We start from the raw sequence: 25,581 nt of genomic DNA, 5'->3' as shown, positions 1-25,581 counted from the left end.
AGATAATTGTGTATTCAAGCTATACATTTTTATCAGTATCTGTGTTCCCTTCGAATCAATGTTTTTTTGTGCTGCTAACACAATGCTTTACCTCTGAGCTACAAGAACACACTGTGACAATAGGCAATATTGTTTTGGGTTTTTTTTTGTAAAAAATTGTATACTTTAGTGTTACACATATGAGCAAACAACTGATAACTAAATACAGCCATAATGAAGTGAATTCTTGCAAGCACATTTATAGACTATATAAAAATAACAGAATTGAAATTGCAACCACACTTTTCTAAAGAAAACAGCAGAAATGTTATTTAAAAAGAATTTAATGGCTCTTCAATGCATCATAAACACAATTAAGGCAAAGATTTTTATTATTAAATCACAGAGTGAAAACACAGCTTTATTACATCTTTAAGTTTCAAACTTCAATACGGTTCGGTGAAACCTCACAGTATCTTTTGTAATGAATGGATGGCATGTAACATCACACGAGTTTGGTTCTGACTTTGAATCTTTAATACCCGCCTTCTCTTTCCACACAAACTACAGCATTGTCCGGACATTTGCAGGATCGACCAGCAGGAGTCGACAAACACAAATGAGTGCAGCCTCCATTATTCACCGAGCAGTAATTCTGACCTGATGAGTGAGATCACAAAAATTTTGTTCATGGTCATAAATGAAGTTGTTAAAGACATCTTGCACAATGTAAATAAACTTCAGAAGAACAGAAACTAAACGTAAAAGGTAACCCATACCAGAAGGGCACTGAGCGTGTGCCGTGGTGATGCCGTAGAGACGCGTTCGTTTCTGGGGCTGGAACTCATCAAGCTCTGTGCCAGCAAAACGATCCACAACAATAACACCGTCCCTGATGAACAACACACATAGCATCGTCAGATACAACACAACTTTCACATTTTCTTCTTCTTCTTCATAGAAAAAACCTGTTTAATATATAACAAACCGTGTGATGCACACAGTAGTGCCAGTGGATAAAGTTCCTTGGAAATATTTTATCCTCAAATCTATTTTGTACTTCCCAGACGTTTCGTCATTTTCACAATTAAAAATTTTGGGGAATGTTGATATTATGATTCAACATTCCTCCGTCCACTCTCAGACATTTACTAACTGAGCGGAAAGGACTGCAGGAGGATCAGAGAAGACCCAGAACAAGCCGTGAAATTACACCCAGCTGTCAGAAGCCTTTAAACCCCAGCAGCCTGACCTCAGTACAGCCTCTCCGCATAACTAACACATTCATAAACTACACATGCTGCTGTTCAGGGAATCATCCGTAACAAACATCAAGGTCTCAGAAGAACAGAGAGCTGTTGAGGTGAACCTTCACCTTTCTTTTCATATCCTTAAATACCAACATGACAGATTTTCAGCTGTCTAATCCATCCAAGAGATAGAGATGCTGTTTTTTCAGTATTCTGAAAAGTACTATTTATCAATGCAACATCTGAAGCATTTATCAATTTCATAAAATTGCTTTCTTATAAACTGCCCACAAATATGATATATAACTATATGAACCTGTAATTCGTTGCTGTCTCGTTATCAAGAATAAAAAAAAACTGTATTTTAAATGTTAGAAAACTCTGTTTGATGGTCTAAGTTGATAAGCAATTTGTAATATGCTTATTGGTTAAATATTTGCAAACCCCCATAAAGGGTGACCAATAATAATGATTTATGATAAAAAATAAAAAATCACAAAATATGGAAATTGAGATTTTGGAAGGACAGCGATGAACTGTTGGTTACTGCTAGAGTAAACAGTTATGAGTTATCAGTACTGTTATCAGGTCAATGGTCCCTGGACATCCAGCACTTTGTGTAAAGTGCTATCTGAGCTGTAGATTTGAGATTTTTGCTATAGACTCACAGTAATATTGGAAACAATGATTAGAAAGTGCAGAGAGACATGTTTGTGCCCCAAAAACATAGGCAGAGTTTGGGGGGCAGAGTCTTGAAAGCACGGAAGGGAGGGGGAGGAGTTAGCTACGCTCTGTTTGTTTGAAAACAGTTCAAACATCAACAAAAAGTGACATCTCACAGATTCGCTTAGAGCGCCTTTAAGTGCTATGATTGGGTCCCCAGTGCTTTTATCAACCTACAAAACGTGAAAAAGAACAACACAGTAACTTAGTTTTTCGTAAACCATTCTCTGAAAGCATGTGCAAAAATAGGTAATTTAAATTTGGCTCCCCTTGTGATGTCAGAAGGGGATAATATAACCCTTAATCTGCACTATCCATCCACGACACTGCCATTTAGTGCAGAGATCAGCTCATTTGCATTTAAAAGGACACACCCAAAACAGCACATTTTTGCACACATGGAAATTTTAACATGTTATAATAAGTTATCTATATGATATTTTGAGCTAAAACTTCACATATATACTCTAGAGACACCAAAGATTTATTTTACATCTTAAAAAAATCTTTGAAATCGTGAAATGTCCCCTTTAAATTAATTTAAATCATATTTAAAAATCATGAAGCTGCACACACGTTATTCTCTCGCTAATCTTAAACTATTGCAGTATCCTTGTTTGCCCAAAAAGAAAGTTCTGAAATGTTTGAAATGCTGACGCTCTTACAGTTTGACCAGATTTTTGTTTGACTTAGCAAAGTTCACAGAGAAAGTTAAGGGTCACTGTGGCAAATCTAGATCTGAACTTTGTACTTCAAATGGTTTTCCACATGTTAACTTAGTTTAGCTCTGTAATATTGCAGTGAATTACATAAGCTCATATGTAGTGTCAGAGATCTGTAGAAAACCCAAAATATTCATATTTGAATTGTAAATGACACTGATTTTATTTGAACCTAATAATGGGTAAAAACTGAGCCAGGCTAACCTCTTCCAGTCAGTGTAGAAGAGGTTGCGTCCATCTGTAGTCATTCCGAATGGATACTGAATTCCCTCCATAAGCTGTCTCCGGTTGCCGTGGTTTGGATTCATGCACTCCACTTTATGTGTACCTGGATGAAAGATATCAGATTTCATTATGATCATCATAAATGCACATCCATCATCTTACAGATCAAATGTGTCATCTTAACTCTATAGCAGACTTCGGTCCACATATATTACATCTGTTACTGACCTAGTAAAAAAAGTCTAGCTATATATGAAAATATTTTAACCTGTTTATCTAAATATCACACACTTCATCTATAAGGGGGGCGTGTGCACCAAAACGTTTAAACACAGCTGAAAACACCAGGTGTACGCCGACTGTGTGCGCTTGCCAGCACATTTTCAGCTAAGTGTTTTGTTTCCTATGATACTTCTGCTTTATTTATCAGTTGTTGAACGATGCGTTGCTTGGTTGTTGTGATATTTGTCCCGCCCCTCCTCCACTGTGATTGGACAGCTGAGTAAAAAAGTGACCTTGACCATAGAGTACAAGTCTTTATAGTTCAGGTATCCTTTAACTAGAGAAGTACAATAAGGTAATTTGTGGCAGTGTTTTAACTCTTTCCCCGCCATTGACGAGTTTTCTCTTACTGCAGTTATCCACTAGATGGTACTTACCCAATTTATGAAAAAACTGAAGCCAAAACGTTATTTACTCATTTTAAACTCTATGTATGTTTTGATAATCGTTCTGAATCTGACAAAATTCCTTAAGAAAATTGAATTATTTCAGCTTTTTGCAAAAAAAAAATATTTTAAAATCAAAAATACTCATATTTAAGAGTTCATAAGCAGAGAACAAAATATAGATAGGATGAAACTTTTTTCCCCGTTTTGTTTGTTTGTGTATTGTTTGTTTGAAAGCAGGTGGTTTGTTCTTTCATTTGATATATTTATGTTTATATACTTTTAGAAGAAATTTTTCCTGGAAGGCATTTTTTAAAAAAACTTTTGTAAAAATCACCAAAAACGTTGGTGGGCAACTCTTCAAAAAATGGCTGGCGGGGAATGGGTTAATAAGATAAAAAAAATTAGCTGAGTTTTAGCAGCTATTAATTTATCATTACTAGTAAATGTATCTCAGTATAGACTATGTAAGCAGAATTATGAAACATACCGGCATCTGCCCAACAGAGCTGTGAGGACTGAGGGTCGTAAGTTAAACCGTTAGGGAGGCCCAAGTTGTCTTTGACCAACACTCTTCGATTTGTGCCATCCATGTAAGCCATCTCAATTTTGGGAGAATCTCGGTTCCAGTCGGCCCAGTAGATGTAGCTGAGGGAGAAACACACTTTTGGTTGGTAAACACTGCAATAACTTTCCTTTAACAACGATGATAGATTTTTAAATGTAGACAGTTTCTAATAAAGCAGTTAATTTTATGTTTGACCGTAGTTTTTTCAACCAGTCACCCACCCATTGACGGGATCAGTGAGAATGGCTCTGGGATTAACAAGGTCTGTGTCAATCAAGATTCGACGCTGGGTTCCATCAAGTAACGAAACTTCAATTCGGTCCTTCATGGAGTCCGTCCAGAACATATTCCTGCCCAGATGATCAATAGCAATACCTTCAGGACTGCCAAGATCTGAAACATAAATCGGTTTAAATGTCAACCAGTGCCAAATGTGTGATTTCTCAATGGGAACCAATAATCAAGTTGGCAAAATCAAACAAAAATTAATCGAGAAACAGCTGACATAATATGTGACCCTGGACCACAAAACCAGTCACAAGTCGCACATGTATATTTGTGATCAATTTTCTCCATAAATCATTTGGATATTAAGTAAAGATCATGTTCCATGAAGATATTTTGTAAATGTCCTACCGTAAATATAACAAAAATTAATATGTGTTGTTAAGAACTACATTTAGACAACTATAAAGAGGATTATCTCAATATTGAAATTTTTGCACTCTTATGCTGCGTTCACACCAGCTGCGGTAGAGGCATTAGCGCGAGTGATTTCAATGTTAAGTCAATTTAAAAACGCATTTACGCTCATCTGGAGTTCTCGCAGCGCAAATGAGTTGTTTAGCGCAATGTGGTAGATGCGAATCCACCTCATTCCAGCGTCTAGTTCACGCGAATGACACAAATTGACCGTTGCCGCGGAAAAAAACGCGCGAGTTGAAAAATCTGAACTTTTGCGGGTTAACTTAAAATGTCCAAATAATCCAACTACGTCACCTTTACCACGTCTGGTGTGAACTAGGGCTGTTACGATACATGGTGTTCCCCATTAAAAAGACCTGCGTAAAATCGATTCTGAATCGCAAGGCTCCGAATCTGTGTTTCATGCACAGCTTGTGCGTGTACTACGGCTCTGTGATTAGTAGCAAGTCCTTATCAATCTAAAATCACTATGAGTTTGAGTCGTTTATAATGTGAATTTAAAAAGCAACACTCGTCAAACACAATCATTCAAAATATTTTTATTATCATGAAAATACCTGAAACAATCTGAAGAACAGTGATATAAATATCCCTTTAGACATTTCCTGGAATAGCGTTTGTAATGCTACTTCTGTGGCACAAATGGAGTTTCTACACGAGAGCGCCCTCTAGCTTTCGGATGTGGCAGCATTTCACCATAATTCTTTCAAGTTCATTCATTGAGAAAACACGCATTTGCATGCAGCGCACTTAATTTAAAAAAATGTACCCTTATTTCTAGTTTTGTGGTCCAGGGTAACATATGATATATGAGAAATCTAAATGTCAATGTTACAGTAGTTAGCTTTCCAGGTATTGGTTATTTATTACAGTAGCAACCAAACTGTGAAGGATAAATTATGAACTTGCATTGACCACATTAATGATGGTAACCAATTTCATAAAAATATGGGGGAGTATATTTACTGTACCTGATTTGATGAGATGTATTGGCTCTCCTCCTTGTAAACTAGCTTTGCTAATAGCAGGTGTGCTGATGTCCGTCCAGTACACCATCTTCTCCAAACAATCGTATGCAATGCCGATCAACACTTTCTCCTGTGTATTTAACAACACATATGAAGCTTATTAAGACACAAACATATGATTCAGCTGTGTCTTATTGTCTATTTAATGATGTCTAGACAAAACACAAACCACATATGCAAAATGCGAGTCAGACAAATGAGTGTCTGCCAGATTTGTTAAAATGCTTAAAGGTTGAAGTTTATAAGCTTTTACTGATGTTAGTCATTACAGTAAATGTGTGCATGTGAGCAGTAAATGAGAGCAGCTGGAACGGGAGATCCACACGATCTACAGTGACCCGATCTGTGGAGCTACAAGACAAGAAGATAAACCTTATACACACATGCTGCATGTCCAGCTAAAACTTATCGGGAACAGCAAATTTATGTTGATCTTTTATTTTTGAAGACTTTTTTTCCAAAAACAAGCAGACAGCTGCAAATAGCAAATACAGGGCCAAACAACAAAATCTGCCGGAAAGAAACTTAAAAATATGATAAGTATGAATAAGACAAAAAGGAGTTCTACAACCAAGACAAATCAGTTCAAGAGATAGACTATATTGTAAATGCTGAAAAAGTTTGAGAACCACTGCTTTGGGGTATGTACCTTTTGCATATCGTTAACATGTACTACTGCACACTTACACAGCAAAGGAAATGTAAAATCATAAATCGGACCATTGGTGGCCTTTAAGGATTAAATTTAGTGCCTGCAACCTTTTGGTGACCTCTAATATGATTGCTAGCAAAACCAAAAAGCCTGTGTATATACCTATGTGTTTTAGATCCATAAGAAATCATTATAATGAAAGTACCTCAGGAGTGGCTTAGTCAAAAAATGGTGCAGAAGCACATTAACACATTAAAATGTTTCTTCTTTTATACATAAAATTGGTCGGTTTCTCCTGAAATTATTTTGTCCTCAGATTCTTATGTTAGGGAGGCACAGCATGTGTCTCTAATAAACATCTCTCATACTATAATATTCCAAGAAAAACAGAGTTAAGCAATCCTAAAATTCTCCAGACACCCCAACATTACTCATCCTCTGTTATCAACAATCTGGCAACGAGAGACAAATTACAGTATGACCAGAACTGCAGTATAAACAAAGTACATAACACACGATTACAAATCGCAACAATGAATAACATTACTAAAGTAAACTCTGCAGTAATGCACAGAGATTACTGGACCACAAATTGAGATGTATACATCATATATGAAAGCTAAATAAATATGTTTTCTGTTGATTTATGGTTTGTTAGGATAGTACAATATTTGGCCCAGATACAACTATTTGTAAATCTGTTATCTGAGGGTGCAACACATTTAAAGTTGTCCAAATGAAGTCTTTAGCGACACATATTTTTAATGATAAATACATTTTGTTAGACAATTTACAAAATATATTTATAGAACATGATCTTTAATTAATATCCTAATGATTTTTGGCATAAAAAATATAATTTTGACCCATACAATGTATTGTTTGCTATTGTTACAAATATACCGACTTATGACTGGTTTTGTGGTCCATGTACACATTTATGATATACATTGTGTCACTGTGTGTATTTTCTTTTATGAAATTATGAAATTACCGTAAGTTCATGATTATGGTACACAAAATGTTTGGATTAACTGTGAAGGAGATAATCTGTGTAATTCTGGTGAACAGCCCTGAACAGATTGAAATACTGGATGTAAAGCAGAATGTCACAGGTAGGTGTCATACAGCGGATTGTGTTAAGAGTGTTACCGGCAGGTGTAGAGCAGTCTTTGCTTCGGTCTTCTTTAGGTCATGGCCGTCCAGAGGAATATATTCGACCTTTCCACTTTGAGTGAACAGGATGTGACTGCCAGGAGGAAGAGGATTGACATCGGGTCTGGGTGTCGGTCTGATCGGGTCGGGTGTGTGATCGGGGCCTGAGGAGTAAAAGAATTTAAATGACTGTGTGTTTGAGATAAACCTGCAAAATGACAGACAATAAGCTGTGTGATAGCATCAATAATGAAATGTAAAGGACCAAGACCACTACTGTACTTGAACACAAGTGTTTACTCTTTGTATTTTTATCTTATCTTGTAATTTTTATTCATCTCCTCGGGCCCCAATTATTTCTGTGAAGGACAGACAGAGTTTTTTGGGCTTCAAATTAGAAGCACCATTTACTACCATTATAAAGCTTGGATCTGCCAGTACATTTTCTAATATAACTCTGTGTTCGTCTGAAAGAAGAAAATTGTATACACAGTGGATGGCTTGAGGGTGAGTAAATAATGGGTTAATTAAAATTTTTGGCTGAACTATCCCTTTAACCCTACTGTATTCTTGTGACAATAGGTTTTATTACTGGTACAATGCTGTATCAAAACTGCAGTGAATAGTAAATGAGATTATTAAAATGAGCTGTTAAACTGTGATTTCGACCACGATTTCTAAATGTACAGGAGTTACACTCACATTCAGGAAAAGTTCCAGGTCCTGTGCGCGTGCCTGAAATCTCACGTCCATTACGGTCCACGCACCAGCACTGACCGATGCTCTCATGACACTGCATGGGATCATAGTCACCCTGGGCATCACAGGTGGGTATAAACTGACCAGGTACAGGACGAGGACCCCGAGGACCATACTCAGTAGCACCCTGAGCCCTTTCTCGATCAATCTCACATTGTGTCTTCTCACCATCTGTACAATTCCAAACACGGATACAAAACTCATCAAATATTGTCTCTCGACCATACCGACCGACTGCGCATGCTCATCCCTCCCAAATAAAAAAGGCAAAATTTGGGAAAGTCTAACAGAGGTCTAATCCAAGCCCAAGAACATGTAAAAGAAATGAAAGCAAACACTTTAAACACCTGTTTACTTTGCTTACATGATGAAATATCCTACATTTTGCAAGTTATTTTGGCAAAAAAATGGCATATAACCAAATTCAAGGTTATTTAGGGTATAAGTGGGACTCTGACTTTATTGGGTCTATAGTTAGCCATCATTTCACTGTCTCAGTTATTGCTTGCTGGGATACATGACAGTACATACAAAATGTCACAATACACCAGTATTCTATCTGTTAAAAGTGTATTTAACCTCTAAAGTATACTAAAATATGATGACCTCGACAAAAAACAGGAAATAAAGCCATAAAACCTTCATGAGTTTTTTTAAAACGGAGTTGATGGCAGCTGTCGCACTGAGAATCCTGCTGTGAGGGTTTAACCCTGACATTAAGAGAGGTTAAGATGTCAGGTCACGTTGTAATATTTAAAGAGTTGCGGGCAATCCGTCAGTAAATGTCTAGAAGAGATTGATGAGGTCCGTCAATATCAGCATGGTATGAGATATTACACACTTTTCTTAACAACTTTACTCATCAGCAGTGTTGGGGGAAAGTTAGTTTTAAAAGTAATGCATTACAATATTAAGTAACTAATTGCATTTAGTTACTTTTCATGAAAAGTAATACTTTACGTTACTTTTGCATTACTTTTTCTTACTTGCAGGTCTTTTTTATGACTGAGAAGTTCTGCATTCAGAAATTGCATATTTTTATCGCAAAAATTTCAAGCTCTAGCCTGCCATCTCCGTTCCTCAAACGGTTCCCGCTCAGGCTCGCACGCAAAAGAGATAAAGAGAAAAGATATTCTATGTGACTATGTTCAGTTATATATATATTTTTTTTCTTAAATCAAATTAATTAAACTGAAAAGTAACTTGCATTACTTTTAATATTTTAGTTACTTTTTAAAAAATGTATACATTTATAAAGTAATGCGTTACTTTCCTTCAGAAAAGTAATATTATTACATAATGCACATTACTTGTAATGCGTTACCCCCAACACTGCTCATCAGCATGATCACAGCAAACAATCTCTCTTAATAAAATGTCTTCGATAAATAATTTTGAATTTAGTGTAACGTAACTTAAAACATTTTACAAACTCTGTGAACTCCTGTGGACACTACTTGTTATTTATTTAGCTTGTTATTATAAATAATCTACTCTAGAAAGACTTTTTTATTGATTCTTTGCAAAAAGTCTACCGGAAGTTACGTTTGGCCCAAAAAAAGCTGTTTGTGTTTGCCGATAAACCTTCTATGGAATTTAATTTAATTTAAACTGAAAGCATTGGTTAAAGAAATAAAACGGCATTTATTTGATTTAAATCAAAACGTAGAATTAAGCACTGATTTTCTTCATTTGACATTCATCTAAAGTAAATTGTGTTCTACCTGTTGAGCAATGGTAACCGTCGCCATAGAAACCAGGTTTACATTGACAGGTGAATGATCCAGGTGTGTTGTAGCAGATGGCATCCTCGTGACACTGACTTGACTGGCATTCATCTATGTCTAAAAGAAAGATATTAAATGTTTATAGAGCTGTATTTTTACAGCCTTATATATCAAAATAAATCGATGTATTTTTTTTAACATATACTGTATGCATTTCATATTTATTTATGTATATGCAAAGTCGGCAACACCAAAGCTCCAAAAATATAAAAATGTTTATTATTAAAAGCTGATGAAGAGCCTGCATGCTTGAAACGTCACATTGATGCCATGCTCTAGCTTTTAATAATATTTTTTTTCGAGCTTTGGTGTTGCCGACTTTGAATTTTTACACTATTACGTTTTTTTTTGTCAAGCACCCCATTTACATTGATGTTCCTGCTTTTTTATATTTATGTATAAATATATTATATATAAATGTTACAATTTAAATAATTCTAAGCCTAGATAGAATAATGTTGGAACAAAGAACTGCATTTTCAAAGGTTTTAATTAAAAGATTAAAATGTACATTTGTGCATTACGCTCTCTCATTTAATTCTTATAAACTTGAATATAGAGGTATTGTATATCTTCTAAAAAGAAACACACCCTGACAGGTGCGTCCATCTCCCACGAAGCCCTGTAGACAGGAACAAATATATGTTGATCCACCGGTGTAACTGCAGCGAGCTCGTTCAGGGACGTCACAGTCATGAGTACCGATTTGACACGGATCCACGGGTCGTGACACCTCGACAATCCAATGCAAGACAACATTACACCAATGTATATGACAAGGCCATTTATCTCTGTATAGATTTATTATTGAATGGATTTGAATTTGTCTTAGTATTCCCACAGAAAAAAATAGCACAAAGTATGTATCTAGTATCTTCTTGTTTTTAGGAAAACAGTAAGGCAAACAACTCTAAAGGAGAAACATCTGAGAAACAGGAGAAATAAAGGTTCCATTTAATAAAAATGTAATAGATTTCATATGGGTTTTTGCTCTCCTTTAGATAAAATTGACCAAACAAGAAATGTGAAGTCAGATTGCACATCTTTCCGAAGACTTTTTTAATGGACTATGTTGCGTAACTTTTTTTGATTACTTGAGCAACTACATTTCATGTTTTAAACAAAAATGGCAGTAAAGAGGAAAAAATACAGATAGCAGCTTAAACCATAAGCATATTTTTGATGTGCAAACAGATGTAAACACATACTGAGCAATGAAACCAGTGTTACTCTCACTTACCGACACACGTCCGTCCATCACTAGCAAACTGAAAGCCATCTTGACATTCACAACGGAAAGTCCCAGGCTGGTTATTACAGATTGCATGTGGTCCACAGATCTGCGGAGATTCCCTGCATTCATCGACATCTAATGTATAGAGATTTTTATATTGAGAATATTCGTGTTTTACATCTCTTGATTGTGTTATTTACAATGAAGTGACATTCACGATCTCTGTACTGTCTGCTGGGGTATTCATGTAAACACACTCTTATGTTATGTCTACAGTCACTGTAAACAGACAGGATTCATTTCAAATCTGTGCATTAGGAAGGCCAAAAGACTTCCTTTTCCTTACATTCCCATGGATAACAACGATAACATCCTTTTCCATAATTAAAGGTTTTCAAGATAACATCTGTTCTTTTTCGTAATTTCCTTTAAGCAGCAGGGGATCGGTCACATTCTCAGGCAATATTTCAAGACAAACTAAGACAATTCAGACATCAGATTAAAAGATTGGTTTGGTAACTACCACCTAAGGACAGGAAACAAGATGAAATTGTTTTTTGCTGGACACAAGTCAACTTGGTTTTGGAAGGAAAGACATAAATGAGGGATTTAAAACAGGAGATGAATGTTCATATCAACTCCTAATCCAAACCAAAACAAATCTCTGAGATCCTCTTATAATGATTACTTATTAAAGAGCACATATTATGCAAAATTAACTTTTACAAGATGTTTGGACATAAATGTGCACATTAGTGTGTGAACACAATCCTGCAATGAAAAAAAATCCACCCTCACCGTCTCATTATACCAAAGCTGTTTTGATTCTCTTGTTAATGTGACATCACACTGATAAAGCTCCGCCCAAAGGCCACAGCCACTGACTGACAGGTTAATTTTACCCAAAAGCTTTTGTCAGCACGTTGTAGCACTACTGTGGCTAAATATAATATTGTCTCAGACTGTATTCACAGGAATCAGATCTATTTTGACTGAAAGCACTCAATGTCTCTTTTGGTAAGGGAATGAGGACCTGTAGCTCATTTGCATTTAAAGGTACACACATTAAAACAATGCATTTTGGACATACTATAACAAATGATCTGTGAGGTATTTTAAGCTGAAGCTTCAGAGACACATACCTGCAAATTAGATTACATCTTTTAAAACGGGTATAATACACTCACCTAAAGGATTATTAGGAACACCTGTTGAATTTCTCATTGATGCAATTATCTAATCAACCAATCACATGTCAGTTGCTTCAATGCATTAAGGGGTGTGGTCCTGGTCAAGGTGATTTAAGCAATTTTGAGCGTGGCATGGTTGTTGGTGCCAGACGGGCCGGCCTAAGTATTTCACAATTTGCTGAGTTACAGGGATTTTCACGCACAACCATTTCTAGGGTTTACAAAGAATGGCGTGAAAAGGGAAAAACATCCAGTATGCGGCAGTCCTGTGGGCGAAAATGCCTTGTTGATGCTAGAGGTCAGAGGAGAATTGGCCGACTGATTCAAGCTGATAGAAGAGCAGCTTTGACTGAAATAACCACTCGTTACAACCGAGGTATGCAGCAAAGCATTTGTGAAGCCACAACACGCACAACCTTGAGGCGAATGGGCTACAACAGCAGAAGATCCCACCGGGTACCACTCATCTCCACTACAAATAGGAAAAAGAGGCTACAATTTGCACGAGCTCACCGAAATTGGACAGTTGAAGACTGGAAAAATGTTGCCTGGTCTGATGAGTCTCGATTTCTGTTGGGACATTCAGATGGTAGAGTCAAAATTTGGTGTAAATAGAATGAGAACATGGATCCATCATGCCTTGTTACCACTGTGCAGGCTGGTGGTGGGGGTGTAATGGTGTGGGAGATGTTTTCTTGGCACACTTTAGTCCCCTTAGTGCCAATTGGGTATCGTTTAATACCACGGCCTACCTGAGCATTGTTTTTGACCATCCCTTTATGACCACATTGTACTCATCCTCTGATGGCTACTTCCAGCAGGATAATGCACCATGTCACAAAGCTCGAATCATTTCAAATTGGTTTCTTGAACATGACAATGAGTTCACTGTACAAAATGGCCCCCACAGTCACCAGATCTCAACCCAATAGAGCATCTTTGGGATGTGGTGGAATGGGAGCTTCGTGCCCTGGATGTGCATCCCACAATAGCAAGATGCTATCCTATTAATATGGCCAACATTTCTAAAGAATGCTTTCAGCACCTTGTTGAATCAATGTCACGTAGAATTAATGCAGTTCTGAAGGCGAAAGGCCGTCAAACACTGTATTAGTATGGTGTTCCTAATAATCCTTAAGGTGAGTGTATGTGCTCTTTAAATCTTTCTGTACCGTAGCAAGCGCGTCCGTCTCCGTTAAAGCCTGTAGCACACTCGCATACAAACTCAGCTCCTTGTCCAGGTCTACAGATGGCATTAGTGTCACATCCATGTCTACCAGTAAAACAGGGGTTCTCTTCAGTCTGTCCACCTGTCAATGAAGCACATGAGACACATTTTCCCATCAAAAACTGTTCAGACTGTAGTTTATAGCATCCTCAAAATAAACTAGACTATCCATATTTGATTGACAATAAAAAAATGCATCTAAATATCGATAAACATGTCATTAGGTGTCAATTTTTGTAATACATTGGTGCAGTTCTTCAAAGTCACCATGAAACGGAAGTTTTGTCTTCTTTTCTGTATCATGGCATATATCTGACTGAAACAGCTTCTAAAAATAAAAAATGTGTAGGGCGGGATCGGATTTCGTCCATTGAGAACTGATTGCATCATTGGGAGTTGGGCCATGTTGCTAATTGCTAATCGCTGTGATCTTTTCCCGGAAAGAGAAACAAGTCTCCGATAACCCCGCCTTTGCGCCACTCCTCATGAAAGGAAGTGAAGAGAGGTCATTTTGAGGAGGGGAGGAAGTTAACGTGTTTAATTAAATATTATGAATTAAAGAGAATAATAATGAAGCACACAGATAAATTATTTATAACAAACACTACAATATTTCATTAACAATTTCAATTTCATGGCGACTTTAAACAATTGGTGTCAGTAAGATTCTGAGCACTCCTCACCATTGATATCTCCGATCTTGTTACTCATGGCGTAACGCAAGAGCTCATCTTTCACATCATACATGACGAACACCTGATCGACGCTCAGCATCTGAGTAGACGGGACGTCTTGACTCGATTCATGGTGCTGGCAGCCCTGAAACGTGATGGTCTCTCTAAACTGATAGCTTTTGGTCTGAATAGGCCGTTCCTGTAGACTGACCACATACTCCCGGGTGGAAGATGAGGTGATTACTATCGGAAAGAGAAATAAAAAGGCAAAACGTTCATGTGTAAATGATAAACTCACATACTTATAAACAAAATGCTGATTTTTGGCTTTAGTAAGCGTCACACTTAAGTTACTGCTGTATTGATAGATCTCGGTGTAGGGGTCCAGTTGTACTTGGGCTCCCTGCGGCACCTCGGGAATCTTTCCTTCAAGTTTGGTGTCAACCATCAGGTGATCATGGATATCGATGCCTTTGAACTCTTGAGAGATGGTAAACCTCTCGCCACCCGGCTGGAAGGTCACATCAACCTGACGTTTGAAAATTCCACCTAAGGTGTGATCGAACACATCACTGCATATCAAACCAATGTCATGGCACATTACATTGTATAGATTAATCGAACAATTAAAACCAACCAACAATGTTGAAGCCGTTCTTGAATCCAGGCTGTTGAAGAGCAAAAGCCCATCCGATGACTCCACCCACAGATGACACAGGCTGCAGCGAGAAGCCGACACTGGAAGGAATGGCGCTGATGGCCACGTACGCTCTCCCATCATTCACCACCACGTACGAATGAAGATCATTGTTGGCAAATTCAACAGGTACGGGCGAGTCTCCCACGAATATTCTGCCGCTCACTTTTCCATTCATCCTTTGAGGAACACCTTCAGAAGAATGATCTCATTATCTTACACTGGACATTTAGTGCTTACATTATTTCAATGCGACCGAAATACTACAGTACCTTCAGATACACACTGAACACCATTGCCGTAGAAACCGGGCTTACACTGGCAACATTGTCCACTTGGATAATTCCTACATTCGCCAAATTTGGAGCATTTCTGCCTTCCGCATTCCCCGAGGTTGTACGTAAATACTGTACAGCAGTAACAGGAAAAAATATGACAATGATATAAATTCGCATTTTAGTTAAATAAGTATTGTCTTGTTTATTATTAAATATACTAAATTAGGAATGCACTGATGCAGAATTTGTTTGCCGATACCGATATTAGACTTCTTAGAATGATGTTAACCGATACCGATACATACGATAGTTTTGCTTTTACTCCGTTTTAAATTTTTTTTGAGTACCAGTATATAATTTGCCCTGGTCATTAGTTGATGCCTGATAGTGGGGAAAATGCTTTTGTGTGCCGATACCGATTATAGGCCGATATATCGGTGCATCCCTAATTAAAACAAGATACCTTGAGCACTTTTGCTTTACATGTTATTTAAAGGTGCAGTGTTTAATTTTTAGAAGGATCTCTTGACCGAAATGAGACGTTGTATCTACATACACAGAGGGTCCCCTTACATAGAAGTCGCCATTTTGTGCAGCCATGTTTCTACAGAAGCCCTTAACGAACAAACTTTTTTACTAAGTTGTCCCCAACGATGACATGTTTGTCCGGTGGTGGCTACCGTAGGTTCTCTATGTGTTTCAAAAGCAAGAGGTGAGCAGTGGACTGAGCTGTTGGTTGCAATTCGCAACCTCACCACTAGATGCCGCTAAAACTTACACACTGCACCTTTAAAGGATGTGTAATTCTTTTACAAAAACAAAACAACAAGATTATTGAAGTTAATAAACTGTGACGCTGACCATCAACATGGATGCCATCATCGTTTTCAATCTCCACAACCTGTGGGTCTTCAGGAGTGAACTGAATGGTCTCCACCTGAACGGGTGGTGGGTGTTCTGGCCGAAGGTAAACACCATGTTGCTCATCAGGATACACTTGATATTGGTGGTTGTGTCTTGTTGTGCTGCCGTAATGGTGAGAATCTACAGGTTGATCTGGCACCTCTCCAGCTACAATGTCTGTGAAGTCTGGGATTGCTCCGATTTTATATACCCACACGCCGTGCTTTCCAGAGTTAGTTTGCCTGGAAGTCCAACAAAAGAGGTTTAATAAAAGTTATTGTTATTGTTATTATCACGAACAGTCTCATCTACTTACTCAGCTAATTTTCTGACAGATGCTTCTGTGTCATCTGTGATACGATAGTAAGGTCCCTGTTTCGTAGAAAATATGAGATATGGCTCCTCTCCTTTACTGAAGCCAGCGTGCATTGTGTAACTATTCCCTGTAGAACCGGTGCTCTGGAATTGCATCCCATCTCTTGGATAGAGTAATATCGCATAGGACATCTTCTCAACTGAAGCAATGACCAGTTGAAATGTATTTCGCTGTAACATTTAGGCATATGTTTGATTAATTATAAAATCGATTATAGTATTATCCATAAATAAATCTTCATTTTTGGTTAATGTGTGAGATTTCTTTATAATTTGTCTTCGCTCAAATATATCCATTTACAATTATGCATTTAGCAGATGATTTAACACAAAAGTATATTTGTTGAAAGCATCTTTAACATTCATATGGTCAATGTTCTCTTTCTAAAGTTGTTTGTTCATAACCAACCACATAAATGTGGACACAAAATAATTTCACTTTCGACTATAAATGTCCTATAAATCATGTGAATTTACTTTTTCTGCATGCTCCAGACCGTCTCCTCTGGTCTCAGTTTGGTGAGCGGACACATCCACCCATGTGATCACCAGAGCGTGACTGGGGTTTATCTCATCATGCTCAGGAAAAGCTCTGTTTATGTGATCAGCCACATCACGCAGAAGAGCTGAACCGGTGTCCTGTCGGAAAAACACCTTACCAACACCATCGCTGGTGTCCAGATCGCCCTGCAAAGCTGCAATCATTCCAAATCTGGGCGGCATGTTGCCCAGATACTCAGATTCACCTGTCGGCGTCTTCAGAGCAACGAACCCATTAGTGTTGATCTGAATGTCAGAAAAATATATAATATATAAGTGCATGTGTTTAAAAAAGACCATTAACAATTACACATTTGGTATATACTTTTATCCAAAGTGACTTACAAGGTATGCATTTTTATCAGTAAGTGTGTTCCCTGGGTTTGAACCTTGACCTTTTGAGCTGCTAACGGAATGCTCACCACTGAGCTTAACAGGCAGTGTTTCCTCTAGGATTTTTTTCAGCTGTGGCGGCAGGGGGCGCCCATGATGATGTACATTATTTTTTTAAAAGTAGAATATAGGCTACAGTAAACTAACATGTATTTTTTTATCATTTTCATGCTGTCATTTACTTTTCCTTATATTTATAGCATATTGCTTTTCTATGTTTGATCTAAAATGTATTTTCTTAAAAAACGTTACATAGCTACGTACGTAGTTCGGATATTTCATTGTAGTTTTAATGTAGTGTGCATTGCAAGTTGTGCTCGTGTTTAGCGTTACAGAGCTGTTGCAAACTCACGCACAGTCCTGTTTGATAAACCGCACCACTGTGATTGACCGAACATCCATCAGCAGCAATTTTATTTCACACCCGGACCATTTGACATAAAGACCCCGAGCCGGTCACACCGCAAATCGCGCAGTTGAATAGAAACCTTTAACGGTCTTCAGACAGATCTTAAACACAAAGCACGGGGCCATTTAAAAACCAGTCGAATTTTGGTCTTGGATGTTAGACCCGCATTTTACTCTTGTCTATTGAGTCCTGACCTGCATCTACAACGCAAATGACGCGCGAAAAGCCTATTATTACACCCGTTACATCAAATAATACGCGGTTCACCCGCGGGTACCCCGACCCTGCTGTTTCGTCTGAAAACAGATAAAAGAGTCTCACCGTCTGCCTCAAGTTTCTATTACCAACGTTCTTCTCTTCCACGGGAATAATGTAAGGTTCCTTACAAACAGATTCGACTATTAATGTCTTGCAGTCGCATATAAGTAGTATTCAGTATTTAGCGTTTTGTTTTTGGACAAATATCATATCATTTAATGTGAAACTTTGTGAGTGTCGATCTAAAGCACAGAAGATTGATTGACAGCTGAGCGGTCAGCAGCGCGCTACTGCGCTTATAGCCTATATTCTGAATAACTAATGGCCTGATAAATTGATAATATGAGTACAGTGATTCCAAATGAATCTCCAAAAAACTCGTAATATGTTAAATCTAAAGTTTAATAATGTCTTTTCTCGCAGCCCTGCGCTGCGTCCGTGTATATGCGCCGGTGAACAGCATACGCGTGATGACCTTGAACCTTAAATTACCCTAAATTTATAGTCATAAAGATAAAAGTAAAACAATATTCGAAACTTCAAATTATGTCTTTTTATTTGTATAAACTCATAATAAGGAGAAAACTTTGTACTTATTTAAAATCATTAAAAACATGACGTGCTTTCTGCTGCTTTGGTCAGCGCGTCACAAAAAAACAGAAACTCAAATACTTTTTTATTCGTTTTGTCAATTTAATTATTATTTAAGTGTAACATATTTCGTATAGGCTTATTTATTTTATTATTATTTCTCAAAACAGAGACGTAGCCTAATCATCTTCTGTTGATTTAAATCTATTTGTTTATTAAACTAAACCCATGGAAGAAATTATGATACTTTAGGAGATTTATTTATAAATGAGTTAACAACGCGAATCCAGAAAGGAATTTATTTCTAAGACAGCCAGTCTGGCAGGGCGGACATTTCTGTAGCTTTTTTGCGAGCTGCCGCAGTGGGTTTTGTCTAGAAGGTATACAGCAAATGCCGAAAAGTTAAGGATTAGATTTGGAGGTAGGATTATTAGGATGAAAACAGCGGCTCTGGCTAAATGAGATACAAATACATCCTACAATCGTGTGAAATTTTGTGTTTAGAGTTGGGTTTGGTTGAAGGATTAGGATAAAACAGTGGTCATCCAGCGAGATTTCGTTTGCTGTATCCCTTCTATCCACAACCGCAGGCGTGGCGGGGATGTTTTAGGCATGGCGGGCCGCCATGGTAGAATGTATATAGCGGAAACACTGACAGGATCACACACTTAGAAACAAACTGAATGTTATGCTTTTCATTTTAAGATTTTGTATTATTCGCTTATCAATGCAGTTTTGTTTGATGCAGTTTTTTTCATTCTATACTAGTCAACATTAGAAGTGGATCATAACCTTTCATAAAAGTTGTCTTACAACCAATACCCAATACCCGTCCTTGTCTTAGGACAATTTTGATTAACTTTTTTGATCCAGTTTAAATGTTGACTAGTGTATATTTGGAGGGCCCCCAGTAATACCAGCACACTGTAAACTTAAAAAAGTAAATTACCTGGTTGCCTTAAAATGTTGAGTAAAATGTTAGTTTACAACAACTTTTTTGAATCTAATATTTATAAGTTAAATTTACTTAAAATTTTGAGGCAACCATGCAACTTTTTTTAAGTTGAATCAACAAAACGACGTGTACGGACCCCCTATTGAAGACCCACACTGTAAGCCCAGACGAGTTAATTCTACTTAAAAAACTTTTGTTAAACAAACAAGTAATTTTAAGTTAAATCCACAGGCCTGAACGTAAAACGTTTTGTTCCAACAATATATCCTTGTTTGATTAACTAAACATTATAAATGGTCAGTTAACAATATGAGAATCTCATTTTAACATAGTTTTATAAAATTTGAGGAGAACTCTGCAATCTTTGCCTCTCATAAAATGAGGACACATTGCAAAGCAAAGGTAACATTAAGAAAAGCAAAGGTTTCAACTTCGCACAGAGACCTCAACACACAAGTCTCAATAATGGTGACAGTAATCAAATCTCATGAAGTGAAAAAATGATCTCTTAACTTAACCACAAAAATAATAAGCAATAATGATAACAAAAAACAAATGCAGTGGTATAAATGCAATGAATGATGAGTAAAATTTTCAAATCCAGACTTAAATAAGCTAAAATAAGTTGATTCAACTCAAAGTTTCTTGTTTAATGAGAGAAATCATGCAATTCGTGCATTAAACTTAAAAACTTGAGTAATGGAGGACATTTTTCAGGGTTTAGGTTAAGTGTACCTATTTTTAATTGGGTAAAACAACATGAGGGTTAACAGTGCATATTGGACAGTAAATATTAACTCTTTTCCCGCCATTGACAAGTAATCTCTTCAATTAAGAGAAATTGATTTCCTGCCAATGACGAGTTTTTACGGCAATTAATATTTCTTCTATTATCCACTATGTGATGCTTTTACCCAACTTTTAAAACACTGAAGCATCCACTGATAAAAAAAAAAACAAACAGTAAAAACTCAGTGTATGTTTTGATGATCTTTCTGAATCTGATCTCTAACAAAGTCCTTTACAAAAATGCAATTATCTTAAGCTTTCTGATCAAAATTTTGTATTTTTGAAGAAACCTACGCATATTTGATAAGTGATAAAGAGAGAACAAATGAAGATAGGATGATTTTTTTTTGTTTGAAAGCAGAGGGTCTGTTCTTTTATTTGGTATATTGTATGTTTATATATCTGAAGAAGAACATTTTCTGGAAGGCATTAAAGGGGACAGAGAATGAAAAACCATTTTTACCTTGTCTTTGGTGAATAATGGTAGTCTACCCACATTCACAAACATACAAAAAGTGCAAAACATGCTAAACATCTCAGTCTCACAGAAATTCCTCTTTTAGAAATGTCAGCCAGAAAACAGCCCAATCTGAAAAACTGATGCTTATGACATCACAGGCATCTAACTGCCCCTACAGTTTGGCTACATTTTTTGAGTGGCAGCAAAGTCAGCCAATCAGTAATGAGATTGCAAGTTAAGCCAAATAGGTGCAAAACCAGTTGTTTAAAATCCCCCACCCTAATAGAGCTATCTGAGAGAGGTTTTTAGGAAGCTTCTAAGGCATTACAGACCCCCCAAAAATATTTGTCTACATGTCACATCACAGAACAAGGATAAATACCCCGTTCCATCATTCTATGTCACCTTTAAACTTTTGTGAAAATCGTAAAAAATGCTGCCGCTGGCTGGCAACTAAAGTCAACATATTCAGCATTCAGTATTTAGTCATCTGGTTCACTACTGTATATACAGTACAACATGGCAGAAAGAAAAAAAATTACTTAAAGCGGTTCACCATCTGTAACTACAGTAAAAATCTGTTACCATGGCTAAATTCACTCAAGATCATTTAATGGGGCAGGTTCCAGACAGGGTTTAGATTAATCCAGGACTACCGGCCTTCATTATTTTTAAGACATTTAAGTAGTTTTTACAAACATACTTTAGAAATAAACATTATTGGTGTGCATTGTGAGACAAAACAATGGCACTGATTTAACATATGGGAGTGCAAGATGTTTTAGCCAACTCAAACATGCATTTTAGTCCGGGACTAGGATAAGCCCTGTCCGGAAAACCGCCCCGTAAAGTTGCTTAACTTGTGGAAATTTAAATATCAATGTATCAATGAAAATCACTACGAAATGTTTGGATATGGAGTTAGTGATGGACAAGAAGGGGGAAACTGTGATCTGTGCTTTCTTACACAATGAAGATTTGCCAAAAAATGCACGGTATTATTAAATCATATCACAGGATTGAACATGAGCACACTTTGTAGTGAATGAGATACTTGCTTGAGCGGTTAAATAAATCAGACATGAGAGCAACAAAAACATGTGTGCATGTTTGAACTAACTGAATTTCCAGATGTTTTCAGAATGTTACAACACATGGACTTCGTATTCTGCCGGAAATTCTACAAACACTGATGAAGGACCTTGTCATTCACTCATCTAACTTTGCAGTTTTAAACTACATTACAAAACCAACAACAAAAAGTTATGTTAAAACACATATAGGGCAGTGCAGTCAGCTAAATATAATAACAATGCTCATGTTAAAAAAAACATTGACATATTTCCTGGAAAAGGAAAGACTTTTGGCAAAGGTAGTAGGAAGAGCAATTATGAATGTTATTGTTATACAACTCCTTTGAGAAAATTCAGCATGCACAAAACAACATATTAAAGCATGTGAAATAATACAGGAGATCATTCACACGATTAATACACAATCAATGTTTTTTCTGGAGTAAAGAGTTAACATATGATCAGTTTTCTATATATTGTAACAAACCTAAGGACATTTCTGTTTCGAAACATCCCAAATGATGTGTTACACAATTAGGAGTATAAAGAGTTTTTTGTCTATGTGCTGTATGCTGTTTAGCTGCCAAATCTGCTGTTCTTGTTAACACAATGTGTCAATGAAAATATTTTAATACAAACCACATGAATGTTTACAGGCATTAGACACGTGGCTATTATGCTCTCTCTTTAGACTTGATGTTTACAGAGATTGAATTTTAAACCTGACAAAATATCCGTCCACATTTTATAATAACTATCAGCATGAATACATATTTTTATAATCACTTCATATGCCAAAATTCAATATTATTATTAAATTATTCCTGTCTAATGTGCACCCTTATTTATTTTACCAGAATACAGAAGAGAACACTGACACACACCTGACATTTTAAAGGTGCAGTGTGTAGATTTTAGCGGCATCTAGCAGTGGATTGTGAATTGCAACCAATGGCTTAGTCACCATTCACCGAAACGCATAGAGAAGCTACAGTAGCCGCCAAAGGACAAACATGTTGTTGTTCAGTAGTGATAAAATGCGCTCTGTACAGCAGTTTGTCCGTTTATGGCTACTGTAGAAACATGGCGGCACAAAATGGCGACTTCCATGTAAGGGGACCCACAGTGTATGTAAATAAAATGGCTCATTCTAAGGTAATAAACACATAAAAGTTCATTATGTAAGGTCTTTATACAGCACTGATAATATAGTTTTGTAAATTATATTGCATTCTGTCATTAGAACCTTCTAAAAGTTACACACTGCACCTTTAATACATTTACACAAATAAAACAAACGCACACAATTTGCTCACCGTTTGTAAAACTATCCACTAACTAAAGTGTACTGCAATATTATGTGGTAATATTTAATTTGTGTTGTATATCCTTTTTATTCTAGATATTTGCCATGCTGAGACCATCATTTAATGTTAACGTTACCTCATAAATATATTAGGGCTGTCAAAATAAACGCGTTAATAACGCGTTAACGCAAATTCATTTTAACGGCACTAATTTTATTAACGCGCGATTAACGCAACACGCAATTTCTGTTTGACCCACAGCTGGATGAATTGAGACGCAGGAAGTGACTGGCGCTGTCTAGATGAGTCGGAGCTTTTCATAAAAATAAGAACATTAAGCTCTCGTCTAGCAAATCCAATGCTCTAAATGGTATTTAAACATCTAAAATGCACGTTTTCTGCACGTGCAGTTTTCTGCACGTTTTCTGTGAGGTGTACCGTCCCAAATCCATATAAAGCAAAGATGCGTCTTCTTTCACTTTTTAGTTTCGTTTTAAAAAGCATTCAGAAATTATAGAAAATAGACCGCAGGACTTTCTTGATGTTAAAATAATTATTAAGAGAGATAAAGTTCGGGATCTGATTGATGTTAAAACAGTTATTAAGAGTGACAAGGCTCAAAAGCGATGTCTGACACAGACATCTGAAGCGCATGCACACAAATGCGCGAGTGCGTGACCCTGATATATATAGATATCTAACACAAAATTACAGGTTTAAAAATATCTGTTTTGACAAGAATTCACGCAGGTATGACCTATAATCTGTTATATCTGAAGTGAATGTTTGGTTAACTGTTAAGAAAAAGTATCTGTTGTGTCATTTATATTAAACCCTTGCATTATCCTACAGTCTTAAAGTGGTCTGTCTCAATGTCAAAATTAATCAATAAAAGAAAAACATATATGTATATTGATATTGTTTTTGCTCTGCATTAACAGGTAAAGTTCTGTCATGCTTTGTCAGATTCCAACAATTGTTCCAATTGTTTTGAAGTTTTTTAATAGAGAATGTTAAAATATAAATGACACATTTTTGAAAATTTGCTCATCCCAACTCAATTTGCCAGCACAGGTCACTAATGATGCAGCAGCAAACAGAAATGGAGAAACAACAAGGTCTTCTAAAGGCAAAACATTTATAAAACTATGGCTGATGGTTCTGTTGAAAATGTAAACAGGCTGTTGTAGACATACATTTGCATATAGCATATATATTATCCAAATCCATGCTGATTAGAGCATTACAAACTTAAAAAGTGTTACATTTAGGTAAATTTAGAACAGATAAAAATGTGCGATTAATTTGCGATTAATCGCGAGTTAACTCATGAAATCATGCGATTAACTGCGATTAAATATTTTAATCTATTGACAGCCCTAAAATATATGCATCAATTTGTCATGATATCCAATTAAAACTAGGTTTGTGTCAGTACCACAGTACTTTCAGTGATGTTTATATATTTAAAATTGTATAAATATGAAATACTCACATAAATCTTGTCGAATTGTTTATTGTAAAATGTGACGGGTTTATCGAGTGAAATCTGTCGCGTGTCATCATTGGCGTCACTGAGCTGCTGATCTCCCGCTTCGATTCCAAACGACAATAAATCCGGCCGTGTTATTCCATTGACAGACACCGACAATCCCAACAGTAAGATCCACACTGACCATCCCTGCCGATCCATGTCCATCCCGAACCGAAGCTGAGACTAACTACTGCTGAACTTCTGTCCAAACGACAAGTCTGGTCGCTCCTCCCATCATCTAACGTTAAACCTCCTCAGATGGAAGAGCTTACTTCAACGAACACATCTGTTTGTATGATTAACACGAGCAGTACTAAACCACACGTGGATGTTTAACTTCATTTATTTACATTTGGGCTGTTTATTAGCATCGGGATTGATTATGGTAACATTCCAGTGATAGCAGGATTTTTAACGTGCGATCAAAGTTGCTTTTAAAGAGCATTCAGATGAGATCAATGAAGGTTCAAAT

The 25,581-nt window shown here is 36.8% G+C and overlaps 1 protein-coding gene across 1 annotated transcript; it reads right to left on the bottom strand.

Annotated features, from left to right (window-relative positions):
• Positions 1-305: 305 nt before the first annotated feature.
• Positions 306-25,341, bottom strand: nid1a (nidogen 1a). The gene is made up of 20 exons (XM_073873499.1): positions 25,071-25,341; positions 17,278-17,586; positions 16,742-16,971; positions 16,384-16,667; positions 15,517-15,651; positions 15,185-15,436; positions 14,896-15,096; positions 14,557-14,790; positions 13,818-13,955; positions 11,467-11,590; positions 10,813-10,961; positions 10,159-10,278; positions 8,378-8,605; positions 7,673-7,839; positions 5,812-5,938; positions 4,357-4,528; positions 4,058-4,215; positions 2,879-3,002; positions 759-871; positions 306-639 (listed from the first exon to the last, which is right to left on the bottom strand). Exons 1-20 carry the CDS (start codon positions 25,272-25,274, stop codon positions 515-517), a joined length of 3,594 nt encoding a protein of 1,197 aa, XP_073729600.1. The 5' UTR covers positions 25,275-25,341; the 3' UTR covers positions 306-514.
• Between the last annotated feature and the right edge of the window lie 240 nt (positions 25,342-25,581).

Source organism: Misgurnus anguillicaudatus, chromosome 11, assembly GCF_027580225.2.
Source record: "Misgurnus anguillicaudatus chromosome 11, ASM2758022v2, whole genome shotgun sequence".
NCBI classification, from domain to species: Eukaryota; Metazoa; Chordata; class Actinopteri; order Cypriniformes; family Cobitidae; genus Misgurnus; species Misgurnus anguillicaudatus.
The sequence above is the reverse complement of the archived record's forward strand: the minus strand, read 5'-3'. Positions and strand labels throughout refer to the sequence as shown.

Excerpts from the sequence above, each read along its gene's own strand:
- nid1a (XM_073873499.1), bottom strand. The coding sequence starts at position 25,274 with ATGGACATGGATCGGCAGGGATGGTCAGTGTGGATCTTACTGTTGGGA. Across the intron at positions 8,606-10,158 it reads CGGTTACCATTGCTCAACAG|ATGGTGAGAAGACACAATGT; the intron begins GTAGAACACAAT and ends GGAATTGTACAG. Across the intron at positions 7,840-8,377 it reads ACCTGGAACTTTTCCTGAAT|GCCCCGATCACACACCCGAC; the intron begins GTGAGTGTAACT and ends TTTACTCCTCAG.